General features: G+C 35.3%; 3 protein-coding genes across 3 annotated transcripts; 1 reads left to right on the forward strand and 2 right to left on the reverse strand.

Annotated features, from left to right (window-relative positions):
* Nucleotides 1-861: 861 nt before the first annotated feature.
* LOC115997211 (RGG repeats nuclear RNA binding protein A-like) lies at nt 862-4,093 on the forward strand. The gene is made up of 7 exons (XM_031236721.1): nt 862-1,292; nt 1,842-2,163; nt 2,250-2,306; nt 2,420-2,549; nt 3,213-3,365; nt 3,456-3,503; nt 3,646-4,093. Exons 1-7 carry the CDS (start codon nt 1,124-1,126, stop codon nt 3,829-3,831), a joined length of 1,065 nt encoding a protein of 354 aa, XP_031092581.1. The 5' UTR covers nt 862-1,123; the 3' UTR covers nt 3,832-4,093.
* A 697-nt stretch (nt 4,094-4,790) lies between these two features.
* On the reverse strand, nt 4,791-7,830 carry LOC116033960 (ras-related protein RABD2a-like). Its single transcript, XM_031276517.1, has 8 exons — nt 7,671-7,830; nt 6,663-6,735; nt 6,454-6,501; nt 6,254-6,301; nt 6,073-6,144; nt 5,806-5,961; nt 5,591-5,694; nt 4,791-5,073 (listed from the first exon to the last, which is right to left on the reverse strand). The coding sequence occupies exons 1-8, from the start codon at nt 7,682-7,684 to the stop codon at nt 4,977-4,979; spliced, it is 612 nt and encodes a 203-aa protein (XP_031132377.1). The 5' UTR covers nt 7,685-7,830; the 3' UTR covers nt 4,791-4,976.
* Nucleotides 7,831-8,619: 789 nt separating this feature from the next.
* LOC115997623 lies at nt 8,620-11,732 on the reverse strand. Its single transcript, XM_031237212.1, has 5 exons — nt 11,176-11,732; nt 10,196-10,639; nt 9,980-10,072; nt 9,519-9,658; nt 8,620-9,239 (listed from the first exon to the last, which is right to left on the reverse strand). The coding sequence occupies exons 1-5, from the start codon at nt 11,575-11,577 to the stop codon at nt 8,801-8,803; spliced, it is 1,518 nt and encodes a 505-aa protein (XP_031093072.1). The 5' UTR covers nt 11,578-11,732; the 3' UTR covers nt 8,620-8,800.
* Between the last annotated feature and the right edge of the window lie 3,974 nt (nt 11,733-15,706).

Raw genomic sequence — 15,706 nt, forward strand, 5'->3', positions numbered from 1 at the left:
TTTCAAAAATTGAATACTAAAAATGACAAAAAATTTTTTTATCAAATATATAAAATCAACTAGAAGATCAAAATTAAACTCAACACTACCTTTCCTAAAAAAAAAAAAATAAATAAAATTCCTTTGAACTAAAACATTCATGTAAGAACACCTACATCATCATCCAAAAGGATCCAATGAATTGAAGCAACATTGAAGAGCTTTCAATCCTCTGAATACTAAATTAAAGGGCATATTTATCACTTCTCGAGTTATTACAGCAATATAATTCTCACCTGTATTATATTTTTTTATAGCATTATCACCCATTTAGAATCAATGTATATTGATATTCACATAACAAGTCCTAAGATATTATCTCCATTTAATCATTTTTGTAGTCCGTTCTATATTTGTCTCTATAATAAGTGTCAAATAAGTCTTAATCCACGTCATATCATTGATTTATATCCGTTTTTTCTGTTAATTTTTTTTTAATACATTATGCTATAAAAGTTATACTATACAAATTTTTGGACAAAAGCATCTCTACCGTTATAACTTATGTTTTTTTCCATTATTATTACCATGCACATCTATATACAATATCTTTTCTTATATTCTTCAACATGGTAATAATGTTAGGTAGTAGAGTAATATAAGAAATAAGCTTAATTTAATATAAAATTTAATTAAATGTTACCATAATTATATTTAGTAATTTATCATATAAAATCCTTACTTTAATACGTAGTAATATTAATCATACCATATTAAAGTCAAAAATAAAACAAGAATAGTAAATGAAAATTTACCCAAAAATAAAATAAAATAATCTTAGTACGGTGGGCAAGAATAGATTAATAGAAGAGTGACGATAAAATTGGGATTTTTTACAGATTAGGTTCTTCTTCTCTCTTCGTTTCTCCTTCCCCGGCCGCTAAACGCTACTTCAGTGCATTCCTTTGCTAAGGTTTTCTCCAATCTCTGTTTTCTTTCTCTCTATAACCCTTTCTCTGAGCAGTGTACACAGATCAGAGCCCGAATCTTGCCCCCATGGATATACAGTTGTTCTAAGGGTTTTTTGTTTCGGCGGGGTTGGGGGGTTTGCTTATCTGAAAGCTGAGGGTTTTCGTTGAGGGGAATGGCGGATTTGAACCCCTTTGATTTGTTGGGTGATGATGATACCGATGACCCGTCGCAGCTGGTTGCGGCTCAGCAGCAGAAGGCCGCGCCGGTAAAGGAAGCCCTAGCTCAGGCGGCTAAGCAACAGGGAAAGCTCCCTTCCAAGCCTCTTCCCCCAGCTCAGGCTGGTGAGCTCTATTTCTGTCTCTTAAAAGCTTTTTTTTTTTTTTTTTTTTTTTTTGTAATTAAAGTTGTGTAATTTATACATGAATGATTGTAGTTGAAGCTGTTTTAAGTCTTTTAATTTCAAGATTGGTTGGGATTAAGTATGTTTGGTGATCATTAGTTGTTCAGCATTGCCCCATATTGCTGTTTTATTCTCCCCTAAGCATTTTCCATGCTTTGCTAGTTTAGTTTTTTTTTTTTTTTTTTTTTTAATTTAATAATTAAAGTTGTGTAATTTATACCTGAATGATTGTAGTTGAAGCTGTTTTAAGTCTTCTCATTTCAAGATTGGTTGGGGTTAAGTATGTTTGGTTATCATTAGTTGTTCAGCATTGCCCTATATTGCTGTTTTATTCTACCCTAAGCATTTTCCATGCTTTGCTAGTGTAGTTGTTTGTGGGTGCAATTCTTTCCTCAATGGTGTGCTCATGACTAAGACATTTTTCAAATGGAATTTTTGTATGCTGAGGATGTTTTAATGTAATTGGTATCTTTGTTTGTTTCCTCAACAGTCAGAGAGGCAAGAACTGAACCTGCCCGTGGAGGAGGCCGTTTTGGTGGTGGAAGAGGGCGTGGCCGTGGTCGTGGTGGATTTGACAGGGAAGCATCAAACAACGGGGGTTCTTTTGGCAACAGAGAATATTCTGGTGGTTTTGCTAGACCTGGAGAAGGGGGAGATTTTGGGAGACCTTCGGAGAGGCGTGGTGGCTATGGTGGTGGTCGTGGACCTTTCCGTGGTGGGGGTCGCAGAGGTGGTTATAGCAATGGTGATGTGGCTGATGGAGAGCAGCCTAGGAGGGCCTACTATGATCACCGCAATGAAACTGGCCATGGGTAGATTACTATATTGATTACTAGATTTGCATTTTGTCTGCTAAAAATGGACATTTGTGTACTTATTAAATTCTCTTTCTGAACAGAAATGCAGGTGGCGCTGGGCTGGGAAACTGGGGAACTCAAGCAGATGAACTTGCTCCGTGAGTATTGGTTTTATAGTATTCTCTCATGCGTTTAAAGGAATAGTTTCTTGAAATGTCTTTTTCTGTAAATTGCTCATTGTCGTAATGCCCTGGCTATTTCCTTTTTCCAGACTGACTGAAGGAGTTGATGAAGGCGAGAAAAATAAAAACGTCGAGAAGCCATCGAATGAAGACGAATTAACAGATGCAAACAAGGAAAGTCCTGCTACTGACACTGTGGAAAAGAAGCCTGAAGATAAGGTAAAAGTATCATATATAGATGCATGTCAACAAAGGTTGAAGAAAATCTAAGTTAAACTTGAGTTCTTGATAAACCACAAAGGTTTTATTTTCAAGAAGTCTCAACTTTTAGTATTCTTTAAAAAGTGTTTTTTCCGCTCTTACCTTATTAAGGCTGTTTTAATATTTAGTGTTTGGCCCAGCTTCTACTTTGGATAGATGAGTTCCAAATTAAGTTGGGACATAATTTCTAATAGTTTTTGGATGGGTCAAAACAGGGCTTAAGAAAAAAATTGGGTGGTGTCTTAAGCCATCCAATTTAAACTATGGGTTGTGTTGGTGCAAATATGGGTTTTTAACCTGCTATAATCATTTACCCTAACAGTTTATATCAAGACACCATTATTCTTAAAAATTACAACAGTTTATGATATTTTGAATAGGATAATCTTGATTGTATTAAATTCCATGCAACTTTCTTAACTGTTCTCTTAACCCACTCTAAGAGCTAAGAGCCTAAGATTCAACTTGCTCAACGGGTTAGAAGATGGGTTGTTTGGGCTGATTGAAGTGTATTGCAGTAACTTTTTATTTCATATTCCTCATTCAGAATCTGCAAGATTAAATTTCTCGAACAATCCTGATTCTTGGAAATTTCAAATTTGATAATTTTTGAATGCACAGGAGATGACTCTTGAGGAGTATGAGAAGGTGCTGGAGGAAAAGAGAAAGGCATTGCAGGTGCTTAAAACCGAGGAAAGGAAGGTTGATGCCAAGGAGTTTGAATCCATGCAGCAGATTTCCAAGAAAACTAGTGATGACATCTTCATAAAATTGGTAAAGATATGTTGAACCAAATTTCCGTCTATTCTGATTTTCTAACGTTTCTCTTAACGACACTATTAATGCAATGTTCCTTTACTATAGGGGTCTGAGGATAAGAAGAGAAGAGAGTCTGCAGAGAAGACCAAAAAGGTAGGTATTTTACGACATTAGGATGTAAAAATATCCAGCTCTATATTTTCAATTCCCGTTGCAGATTTGAGTTGGTTTTCCCGAACTATTCCTTGCCGTTTTTGGGCAATAATTTAATCCTTTCGTTTTTTCTTGGGTTTAGTCTGTCAGCATTAACGAATTCTTGAAGCCTGCTGAGGGTGAGAGGTACTCCGGTTCTGGCGGTCGTGGCCGTGGCCGTGGGCGCGATAGAGTTGGTTACAGTGGAGGAAAGACGATGAGCTTCATGGAGGCTCAGGCGCCTTCCATTGAAGATCCAGGGCAGTTCCCAACCTTAGGTGGCAAGTGAGATGGTTCACTAGAATAATATAATAGACTGAAAGTTATGAGAAAAGGTTCCTGAAATTTACACTTGAAGATGTAAATTTCTTGTTCCTTAATGTTATCCCAGACCCCCCACCCCCACCTATCCTATCCAGCCTCCTTTCATCTAATGTGATGCTACCTCTATTACTGTTTTGGTTTTGGCCATATGACACAACTCATAACTATGTTGCTTGTCAGTTTTGTTTTTTTAGATGGAATAGTGAGGTCTTAATCTTCCCCTTATATTGGTGCATTTCTCACATTTTGTATCTTACGTTTCCTTCTATCCACTAATTTCTTTGATTTATAGAAAAGCTTATAGCTGTTATCAGAAGGTTTACTTTGGACAAAGTTCGCCTTATGAACCTTCGGGTAAAGTTTGCCTTATGATCTAAAGTCACAAGATGGTGGCAGATTGCCTTGTCTTATGAACCTTGGGGTAAAGCTCGCCCTATGATCTAAAGTCACAAGATGGTGGCAGATTGCCTTGCCAACATTGGTGCTTTTCAGGATATGGACTGGAGTGATTTTGAGCTTCCTCCGCCTGGTTTGGAGAGTCTCGTTGATGGGTATTCCCACACTCTGTCAATTGATCTCTAGTACTTAGGCTTCTCAGCCTGGGGTCTCCCCCTCCCCTTTTTGGCTGATAAACTAACTTAAGTTGTTCATAGTTGGTTCAAACTAAAAAAATTAATAGACAATTTACATTTAAAATCTTGTAGTTACAAACTAACCTAAGTTGTTCATAGTTGGTTCAAACTAAAAAAAATTAATAGACAATTTACATGTATAGTCAAACTTAAAATCTTGTAATTACAAGTTAATTGCTTGATCAACTCAACTGGTGTTACCTCATGTTATCTAAGTTTTTTATCCTACAAGATTAAATTGTGTTTGGCTCATCAGCTCATGCATGACTATTTTGTCCTTAGAACACAAGAATATAGTGTACAAATTGCTAACATTGACCAGTTTCACCAGTTTTTACAATCATTCCATTATCACATGAAAGAAAAAAAAAACATTGGAGTGACAAAGATATTGAAGAATTAATGGATCCATGAAGTGGACAGCGATAGATTTAGCCATAACACATACAAATAAACTGAGCAAGTAACTGTCTACCCTTCAGGAAGAGCAGCAGCCACTACTATTCTGTGCAACTGGCTGTCCTTTAATATTAACAGTTGGAGGCTTCATTGCGTTTGCTGGTTGGCTTGCCATCCTGCATTTGAAGGTCAAAACGGGAACATCAGAAGATGCACAAGCAACACGAACATCTTAATCAGGCACACGTGGCATTAAAAAATAAAGCTGACTAATAAGAGGGCTCTAAACTTTTTAATCTCTGCTCGTCTATAGCATTCCACACAAGAAATTAACAGCTTGGCCATGTCGGGGCTCAAATGAATCTAGTGAGGAATACCAGCCCTGCACCAGACTACTTAATATGACATTCAAGACAATATTGTGATATTTCATACATGGTGGGATACAAGATGATTACAGCGTTTGCTATGCTTTAATGTGTACTTGTTCCAGAAAGCTCTTATACAGTTATACTGAACTTTTAGAAAACTTATTCATACGTAAGAAAGCATAAGCGTTGTAAGCATATCGAACTTTGGACTTTAACAGAAAGTAAGGTAACCAACTCATATACATGAGATTCAAATGATTTGAGAAACTGCACAGAGGTGTAAGGATTTTGGTGTTATTCAAATAAACTATGCATGTCTTACCTATTCTTTATTGAAGCAGACATAGCCATGAAAGTTTGCTCTACATTAGTAGCATCTTTTGCACTGGTTTCCATGAATGGAATGCCTATTTCATCAGCAAATGCCTGTATAATGAGAGAGCACAACCAATAGATTCTCAGTTGAGAAGGAAAAAGTCCTCATGGTAGTCTTAAAAGAAGATCAATTATCTGTCTATTATAGTTAACCCTGTTCACCTTAGCTGTTTCATACGAGACAGCTCTGTTTTCTGCAAGATCACATTTGTTTCCAACAAGAAGTTTGTTGACATTTTCACTAGCATATCTATCAATTTCACTAAGCCATTGTTTGACATTGTTGAAGCTCTCAAGGTCCGTCACATCATATACAACCTACCATAGAGGCCATTTCAAAGAGTTATCATCGGATTAAGAATGCACACTAACTAATTTGCTAATAATTGAAGTTAAATAGAGCAGAAATTTTTAAAGGCTAGCACTCACTATTATGCCATGGGCTCCACGATAGTAGCTGCTAGTAATAGTCCTAAACCGTTCTTGTCCAGCAGTATCCCACTAAATATTGGCAAAGAACAAAGGCAACTTAAATGACTTTTATGAACATTTATTTCACAAAAGAGTAAAAGTGAAATGAAAGAAATCAAGCTGTAGTAGTAAAGCTCACAATTTGAAGTTTTAGTGTTTTCCCATCTTGCTCCACAGTGCGAATTTTCTACAAGAAAGAATAAATTGTGACAATTTCCCTTTGTTCAGTTTCCTTCTTTCTTCTTCCCCAACCCTCTTGAGGCAGTTGTGGGTAAGGAAATAGATAACTGATAATTACATTAAATGAAATGGTTTATGGTTAATAAACAATTTACTTACAAAGTCAACTCCAATGGTGCTGATATAACTCTCCAAGTAAGTATCATCCTAACAGAAGAGAGTTACAACTTTCAGTTTCATTAACACCATTTTTAAAGAGCACTAAAGTGCAGTAACAGAATCCTCCGACCAATTCCATGCGAATAAGTAAATGCAAACTGAAAAATAGTCCAGTATACTAGACAAGAGTACATATACTAGCAACGTACAGCAAATCTCAATAGAAGGCATGATTTTCCAACACCAGAATCTCCAATTAGCAAAAGTTTGAACAAATAGTCACTGCAAGGAAGGAGAAGCAGATGCAATCAGTTAGCCAGCCATTAACTTGTAAAAGGAAAAAAGATACATTTGATTAACTCCAGTTCAATCCTAGATATAGAAAAAGTAAAAATGTGAAAGCAACTAAACTGTCACAAAGAATTCAAGATTTGACCTTAAATGGTCAACTCCAGTGAAATGGAGGCAGCAGTAAGATGATTGCTCAGATACATCAGAACAATAATTTCAGCAGTAAGCCTCTTAGCATTTATCAAATTATATATTTTAGATAGAGGGCTGGCAACTGGCAAGTGGCAACACTAAAATTAAGATTATAGGCACTAATAATTTACCATATTCAAATAACCACCCAAAAAAGCATGATTTGCTTATGTATCTCAAAAGGCTTCTGTGTTTAACTTTGCTTCATGAATTTAATGCATTTGAAGCAGACGAGCTAGCTTAGAACATCCAAACTGTTGAATCCCTTTGAAGAATGAACATAATATTAACTCAGACTGCACTGCCTACCTTTTAAAGCCTCTATAAAGGCCAAGTCTCATCTTAACTTCACAAAACAATAACCCTAACCAAACTCCCTAATTCCTGGAGCCTGCATATCAACCTTCCTATCCATACAATTAATCAAACACCACAACTTCAATCATAATCTGGAATCCATCCTTAGTTAACCTTTCTCATTCATCTCACATGTACATGTTTACACATCTACGGCGAATCACAACTCGTAGAAAAAATGAAAGGAACACATCTAATAAGAAGATAATCACCATAAACACGGGATCTCTATTCAGTAAATAGCTAAAATTTGAAAGTAGAAGGACGATAATGATAATATTCAGCTGAAAAGTAGATTTGACGATACTTCCAAAGGATATAAAATAAAGCCGAAAATGAAACTAAAAAATAAGGACGATGAAGGTGAAAGAACTTACTACTCAGGATTCATGGCGACAGAGGAGAGAGGTTAACCGGAAACTGAGGGATACGCCGGCGTTAAGTGACCGACCGGAATCTGAATCTACGAAGGAGAATTTTAGATGCAAAGGAGATGAGGCAGAGAAACGCACACACGTAAAAGCTAAAACACCGTTGAAAACTTGAATTATAGATCATAATGGAGTACCTTTTGTTTCTACTTTATAGAAATTTCGTTTCTAGTCCCCATTGTTCACCCTAATAGCACTTTAAACCCACACTTTTCTATCCCTCGCGCTTTTAACCCATTTTATTTCATAATGACATAATCTCAGTTTATAGTACACTCCATAAACCTTATTTATTCCTAATTTACATGGGGAAAATGCTGAGCATTCATATAATTGTCACTTACAAACGGTGACTTTCTAACGTGATAAAGCATCACATCACAAACATATAATTAACACATTAAGTCACAAACAGTCACTTATTAACGTAGTAAAATGTTACATCACAAACATGCAATTGTCATATCAAGGGGTGATTGTTTGTAGGTAAGTTATACTGTGGACCATTAATGTGGATTCATTTTTAAATAGTACACTACAAATGAACAGTAATACATTAAAATAAGCATATAGGTGTGTAGCATATAGTTCACGATATAATGATTGTTGTTCGCGATAAATATAGGTGTGTAGCATGACCATTTTACAATGGTATTGGTGGAAGCAATTATGGGCCAAGTTGATTCCGGATCATATGACCTATCCCCTTCCCCGGCGAATTATATTGTTAACCCTTGTCTAAAATAGCATTCAGATTATCAGTCTACAAATTATGTGTCAACATATGTAGTTAATATATTATGTATATGTCATAATTCACATATTATGTCTTCAATTTATTTACAGACAGTCAAACACATAATTTATTAACTAAATGCAGATAATATATCAATTATAGACACATAATTTTGTTCTGTTATTTGAATAATGTGTATCTATATGATATAACTCAAGGTGAAAAATGGGCACTTGTGAGTTGTGAGCAACACCATTTATGACAGCATAGTAAGATACAAAAGAACATCAATATACATATACAAAACTAAACTATAAATGAAGTGAAAACACAAGAATATTTACATGGGAGGAGGATTAGTCCACCTTCTCTTCATTTCACACTTCCACCTAACTTCCTTCAATTTCCCATCTGTTCCATAATCCCTTTCCATGACAAGGTTTATTCCCTCATCTGAATACCAGCCAACGCCAATGCACAGGATTCCATCCTTTTTCACGTCGACATAGCTGGTCACGCCTCCCGGAAGCCATAGTATTGTCGCGTCTTGCATGTCTAGCATGTCCTCCTCCCCGAAGTAGACCGGAGTTTCAGGCAAGCTTCTTTTGTTTAGGGTTTCCATGCAGAGGTGTACATAGGGCACACTGTCGATGTCTGTATCGTTCTCCTCGTCATAAACAGGTGTCACGCTCATCTCAAATACCTTCCAGGACCCAGTCAGCTCTACCGGCTGAACTCTTCTCCTCTGTGAAAATGGCTTCACCTCCAGATCCATGTCGCTTTGATGTCACAAGTGAGACAATGTCAGTTTTCTTTGTTTGGGTAGGTGAGACATAAGATGTTAATAATAACGTGAAATCAAGAGATAGTATGCAATATCTACAATCGAGTCCATGTGATCTTGTGTAAAAGAACAGAAACGTGAGATGCAACTAGAAAACTTTATCTTAGAATTGAGATGAGAAATGCAATATAATAGATAATCTATTGTTTAAAAGCTACAAGATTATTTTAGAATGTCAAACCAAACTATTCCATCCTTGAAGTTACTGAGATACCTTTGGTCCAAGATATTGGCGGGACTAACCCACTGTTCTTCATAAGCAGCAACTCTTAATATTTGAATGTCAGAGCCACCGTTACTGAATTCTATAGTATGAACCATGCGGAGTCTCTTGTGACAACCTTTGACCAAACACTACAAAAGAAATAGGAGCTAGTTACATAGTAATAAAACAATCAAATGAATGTAAGCATAGGAAAATTAGAATTCCAATTTCCAAATAAAATAAATATTTTATTGCAGAGCACATTGATTGACCAGTTGTGTGATCATCATCATCTTAGCAGGATTATGTACAGCATCAGGTGATGTCTCAAGGACACTAGCCAAATTAATAACTCCAAGGTAAGAGAACAGGCCAGTAGTTCCTCACATTTATTTGAAATTTTGAACACAATCAAAGGGAGTAATTATTATATAATGAAAGGTTAGTAAGAACTAAGAAGACAAACTCACCTGTTCAAACTTGAACGTTGGAGAAAGGTAATACTTTGAGTCATCAATGTCACCAACTGGGATATCAACGGGGCCTCTTGAGTAAGATCCATCCTTCAAATTTTTAGAAACTTTGATTGGGCATGAATTAATGTAACGAAATGATATTCCAGCAACTAAAAACATGAGTGATTAAAACCAGCATGCATTGTCATCACAGAACTGAATTAGTTTTACCTCAAAGAACACAAGACCAGGTTCCATTCCCATTATGTCTTCCTCCATCACATCACTCTTTGCAAAGTCAAAAGTTTCAAATTTCGGTAAATTGTGTTTTGTTAAAGTTCCTTCTGCTATCTTCCTTGTAGACAAGGATCTCTCTCCATCTGTACCCTTCACTCGATTTCCATAATCACCTTCTTTCAACTCCGGAACTTCACCATAAGGATTCAACGATACCCAATTAATTGTCCTCTGGATTTGAGAAGTCTGTTCCCCAGCCTGTGGAGGCACAGCTTCAACACGAGAAAGAGTATAGCAGTCAAAGAGGTACTCGTCCTTGTTTCCGACCTCAATTGGCTCCATTTCTGCAGTCATGGGAGAAAACACCGCTCCCACTCCCTTCCATATTCCACTAACACTACTTGCAAATGTATTCCATGCAGGCCTAATTACAGGTTCCTGAAAATATGACAACTTTTAAAGTACTAAAAACCTAACAGGAGTAGTGTAGAGTTAGACTATGGAGTATGGAAGCCAGAACCACTATCAAGCATGGTCTATACACCCTACTGATCTACTGGTTTCTGATTCCACTGGTATACTCATGTCAATAATCCCCATTTTCCCTTCTTACATTTGTAATTTTGCTAATCAACCACATTTTTAGTGTATTGAAACGCAAACGCTAAATATTAAGAACAATTCAAAAACATCACAAGATCATTAACTAGTAACAACAGCATCATAACCTAAATATATCAATTAAGAAGAATGAAATTTTCAACGAAATGCAGAAAGGACCTTCTTACATTTGTCATTTTGCTAATCAGCCACAGTTTTAGTGTATAGAAACGCAAACACTAAATATTAAGAAAAAATCAAAAACATCACAAGATCATCAACTAGTAACAGCATCATAACCTAAATATATCAATTAAGAAGAATGAAAATTTCAACGAAATGCAGAAAGGATACCTGAAAACAAACCGAATTACCTGAGTCTGTAATACGGTTTCGGTCTCAATCAACATAGCACCGGAGACCATGACTCGACCACATCTACTCTTCTGGACGGTGTTCCTCGTCATTCTCCTCCCGTTTCCTCTCTTTTTCTTCCTCCTCGGCTTCTCCTTCTCCTTCTCAGCCTTCGCTATTTCGCTGTCGATGCTCCACACATTATCCTTCCCCTTTCCCTTCCCTTTCACCTTCACCTTCTCTCTACTCATCGATTCCCCATTCCTAACCCCTCTCTCCCGTCCGAAACTGCACGAGATGCGAGGATAGAAGCAATTGGGCCTCCGAACTGAGAATGATGTTGAAGGTGAGACATGAGAGTGAAACCCCGCGAGTTGCAGCTCGTTGAAGGACTTGCAAGCATAGATACACGGAGATTGCATCCTTCTTGCTTTGCTCTCTGAGTATGCAGGTTTAATATACGTATCTGCGATTGACTATGCAAGTTTTACAGTGTGTGTTCTAGAACAATTTTGATCGGCGGGGAGAAAATGGAGTTTACCGGTCGTTTGGATCACCGGATTTCCAGTGGATCATACTGGCGGGCTTATCTGTATAAGGATTTGATCACCACGGGCCTCATATTAGTTCGGGTCAGCCCCATTTGAACCAATAGTCCAAATTTCAAATATTTCGAGCCCAATTATGACAGATACAATGCTTATACTGAGCAATTGTCATACCATGGAGTATGATTCATATTGCATTATGAACTGTGATACAAAAATTATATACCTTTCAGTTAACAAATTATGTACCTACAGTTAATAGTTACTGCAAGTATAGAATGTATCAACTACATATATAGAATTTGAATGTTATTTTTGGACCAGGATCTACAATGTAAAGTAAACTCTAGTCCATGGTATAATTTATTTATACTGTGGAAGTAAGTCCATAATCCATACAATAAGATAGACCATTGATACATGTTTCAAAGGCGTTTGATTCACAAAATATTAGATTACTTTAAAGAATATTAGATTGTTGGTAATGTCAGATTACTGAAAATGTTATATTCATGTGTAATACGAAGTAGCGCGCAAATCACACATGAGATGTTAACTGCAATACGGGCTTGACGTACCATGTGACTACTGACTTGTCTAACTTATTTTGAGAGGTCAAGCGGCATAGTTATGGCCCTCCCAAGTGAAAGGTCACAGGTTTGATCCCAGTAACAGAGTCAATAGTATTAAAAAAAAAACTTGTTTTGAACTTGTTTATTATATATTAATTGCAGTTGATATGATAATGATCTCGATCATCTATGAGGTAAGAAATGTAATATCAATACTTGGGAAAGTGAGAGCTAATATTCTTGGATAATGTCATTGGATCTAATTCATCAATGTTTTTTCATACACAAAGCTAGTGCTTTGTGTGGGATAATGCTAACCTATTAATTACTCATTAATCAATTGGAACAATAGAAGCATTAGCTCTCAAAAAATGAGCTAATGCATGCATAGCATTCGCACTTGTTTATTTTATTTTATTTATTTATTCACTCTAGGGTAAATACATAGTATGCACTTGTAATTTGTGATAAGAACCTATCTTAGTTTTACATTTGTACAAATTTGACGGATCTGATCATATTTAAAAAAAAAAAAACAGTGACATTTTCGTAATTATCATCAAATTCACTATGCAAATTTGAACACTTAGAAATATGTAATTTTTAACAACTAAATATGCAATCCTGATAAATTTTATAAAATTAACGAAAATGCTAAATTTTAAATATAAACCATAAATACTAGACCTTAAACAATAAAAAGTGGACGACTAAACCAAAAAATCCAGTCATAAACTCTAAAATACTTGCTATAATATATGATTATACCAAGTATTTGGTTATTGATTTTTATATTCTAAATCACTTATTATATTCTCTCTTATAATATTTGGTTCAATAAGCACTTTTAAATTATGAGTAAAAAAAGGTTCAAAGTAGATGAATATAAATCTCGAATTTATTTCTTCTCAAAAAAAATAAATAAATCTCGAATTTTTTAAATTTGGATTCCCTATGCTACTCTTTCGTTAAACAACCAACAATATCAAGTACCAAGGATTATAAAAACTATTATGCCATACTTCTACATACGATCCAAGAATCCATAAGATTCTTTGAAAGTTTTGATTATTTTACTTTAATGGAATGGAAAAATATGTACTAATTTTTATGCTTTTCAATCCAACAACATGAATGTGCAATCTTCTCATGTGGAGTCCACATGTAATACACTTATTAGAGTATAGTATCCATCATTTTAAATCAAAGGGCCCTTAATATCAACCACTATCAAATATTACTATTCCGACCAAACTTATGTTTAAGATCCTACCCTGGACCCCAACTTATATACACCTGTCACATAAAATCACAAGAGCTAAAAATTAAAAAAAAAAAAAAAAAAAAAAACTATGTGTCAATGAGTACAATCAAAAGAATGTTGGGGTGAATATTTATTTAATTATTTTAATTTTTATAATTGTAATGCTATATATTTCACCTTCCAAAAGACGATAAAATGCGTATGGTAATATGTAATGGCTGTAAAATTTCATAAGGTTATCATAAGTTTCATTTTGAGCCATCTGTAGCCAACGATTTTGTTGGCAGATCTTTCAATAGGTGTTCCTTAATCTAACACTATGAATAGTGTGGTCCACAATTTTGTAGGAGGATTTAATTTCTAAAAGTCTAGTACATTTTTCAACATAATAAGAGGTTCCAAAGTTCACTAGTAACTGTGAATTGTACTTGATTTATTATCACAATCAATTAATAATGTCACATTGCATTTAGGCGTGTTATAGTGGAACATGACTCAAAAAGAGCTATTAGTTGAATTAATACTAAGGAGAAAATAAGCAGACCAATATAACCTGTGGGCAATTTGGTTGAGGAATATAAATGGATTATTCATATTTGTCATGTGTTCATGAAGCAGAATCGTGAAACAAACTTTCTTGCTAAGGAGTCCCTTAAGTACAGTCAGGGCAGCGTGTGTTTGGACATGCTAATGAAGAGCTTCGCCAAATTTTAAATTTAGAGAGGATACCATGGCCCATAGGTATAGTGACGACCTGTAGAACATTTGATGCTTGCTAGGCTTTAGTTTGTTTATTTTGAAGTCTACCCCATTCATTCTTACAAACAAATAATATCACATTTTGTTATGTTACGTTATTTCATTATCGATCTCTCAACAACCATACACTATAATACTTAGCTTCATATATAATGTATATATCTTAAATTATTATGAATATGCATAACTTTAATGTTGCAATAAATGTGATCAAAAGTGGCAATAAATGAATAAATTATTATCCACCGCGGATTATGACATCCATCAATCCGTTTGTGGATATCGATCGGCAATCATATCCAGAGAATACGAAAGTGATTGAATACAGGAATGGAAAATTAAAGTTTCCTTCCAAAGTATCCAGCAAAGAAAGCCCACCCCTTTCCTAAACCCATGCGAGTAGGCCATAGCTTTTCTTGATTGATTTTGGAAGGTGCATGTTCCATCCTGCATATAGTTAGCCAGGCCACAAAAGTATATGTATTTGATGTTTGGCACGTAGGGTCAAAACCCACTTCATTCAAGTCTTTCCCACATCAGATCAGGTCATTTTCCATCTTTGCCAGCACCCCATGTGTATGTATGTATATATAGGACATTGGTATAAATGTATGTGTATAAATACACACATATATTCCGGTTCATTGCATTTTGTGTGAAACCCACTTTATAATCATAACAAGTAAAAAATCACAATGAGGTAAATCAACATACATTGTGTATATCTGATCGACTATGGGTGAAGCCTGCATTATTGCGACCCAAGCCGACAAAATACAATGAGGTAAACCATCCTAGGTTACCCATAATTGACTAACTCAAACCCAATAAGACTAATAGGCAGCTCATACGAAAAGGCAAATTGAGAACCTTGTAGTTATCAAGTCAACTGTTCGACCAATATGGCTGGAAGTTGCCCCTACCTTTTGTATTACCCTTAAAACATTATCTTAGTTGTAATTACAATAATGCAAGTTATTGTAGGCTTCGATCCTTTTGGGCACTAAATATTGATTATTTTACCTAAGAGGCCGTGGGTCAGCGTTACTTATCCATCTACCATTCTACCCGGGAGGGCGTGATTCCTTTGTATGAGAAATTTCGCCTTCTGTGAACAATAATACAAGTTATGCATGCTTACATTATTGATCTTTCTTTTTTTTTCTTTTGTCAAAATTAAATAAATATTTTATTTCAATACTTATAGTGCATGTGTATATATTTTAAAGGGTAAAGTTAAAATTTCAAACTTATTTGACAATATGATTATTTTGAACTTTGATCTCACAAGTCGCAACTATTTGATGAGTATTCCATCCCTTTCACACTTGACTTTTAAATGTTATATATATATATATATATATATATATATATATATATATATATATATATATATATATATATATAT

Source organism: Ipomoea triloba, chromosome 11 (genome assembly GCF_003576645.1).
Source record: "Ipomoea triloba cultivar NCNSP0323 chromosome 11, ASM357664v1".
Classification (NCBI taxonomy): domain Eukaryota; kingdom Viridiplantae; phylum Streptophyta; class Magnoliopsida; order Solanales; family Convolvulaceae; genus Ipomoea; species Ipomoea triloba.

What these genes read in the sequence shown, in the direction of transcription:
- LOC116033960 (XM_031276517.1), bottom strand. An exon ending in GCACCATTGGAGTTGACTTT is followed by an intron (nt 6,302 to 6,453) that starts GTAAGTAAATTG and finishes TCTTTCTTGTAG; the next exon opens with AAAATTCGCACTGTGGAGCA. An exon ending in GTGGAGCCCATGGCATAATA is followed by an intron (nt 5,962 to 6,072) that starts GTGAGTGCTAGC and finishes CCTCTATGGTAG; the next exon opens with GTTGTATATGATGTGACGGA.
- LOC115997623 (XM_031237212.1), bottom strand. Translation starts at nt 11,577, where the DNA reads ATGCAATCTCCGTGTATCTATGCTTGCAAGTCCTTCAACGAGCTGCAA. An exon ending in CTGGTCTTGTGTTCTTTGAG is followed by an intron (nt 10,073 to 10,195) that starts GTAAAACTAATT and finishes AAAAATTTGAAG; the next exon opens with GATGGATCTTACTCAAGAGG. An exon ending in GCCAATATCTTGGACCAAAG is followed by an intron (nt 9,240 to 9,518) that starts GTATCTCAGTAA and finishes GTGACATCAAAG; the next exon opens with CGACATGGATCTGGAGGTGA.
- LOC115997211 (XM_031236721.1), top strand. Translation starts at nt 1,124, where the DNA reads ATGGCGGATTTGAACCCCTTTGATTTGTTGGGTGATGATGATACCGAT. An exon ending in CGCAATGAAACTGGCCATGG is followed by an intron (nt 2,164 to 2,249) that starts GTAGATTACTAT and finishes CTTTCTGAACAG; the next exon opens with AAATGCAGGTGGCGCTGGGC. An exon ending in CTGCAGAGAAGACCAAAAAG is followed by an intron (nt 3,504 to 3,645) that starts GTAGGTATTTTA and finishes TCTTGGGTTTAG; the next exon opens with TCTGTCAGCATTAACGAATT.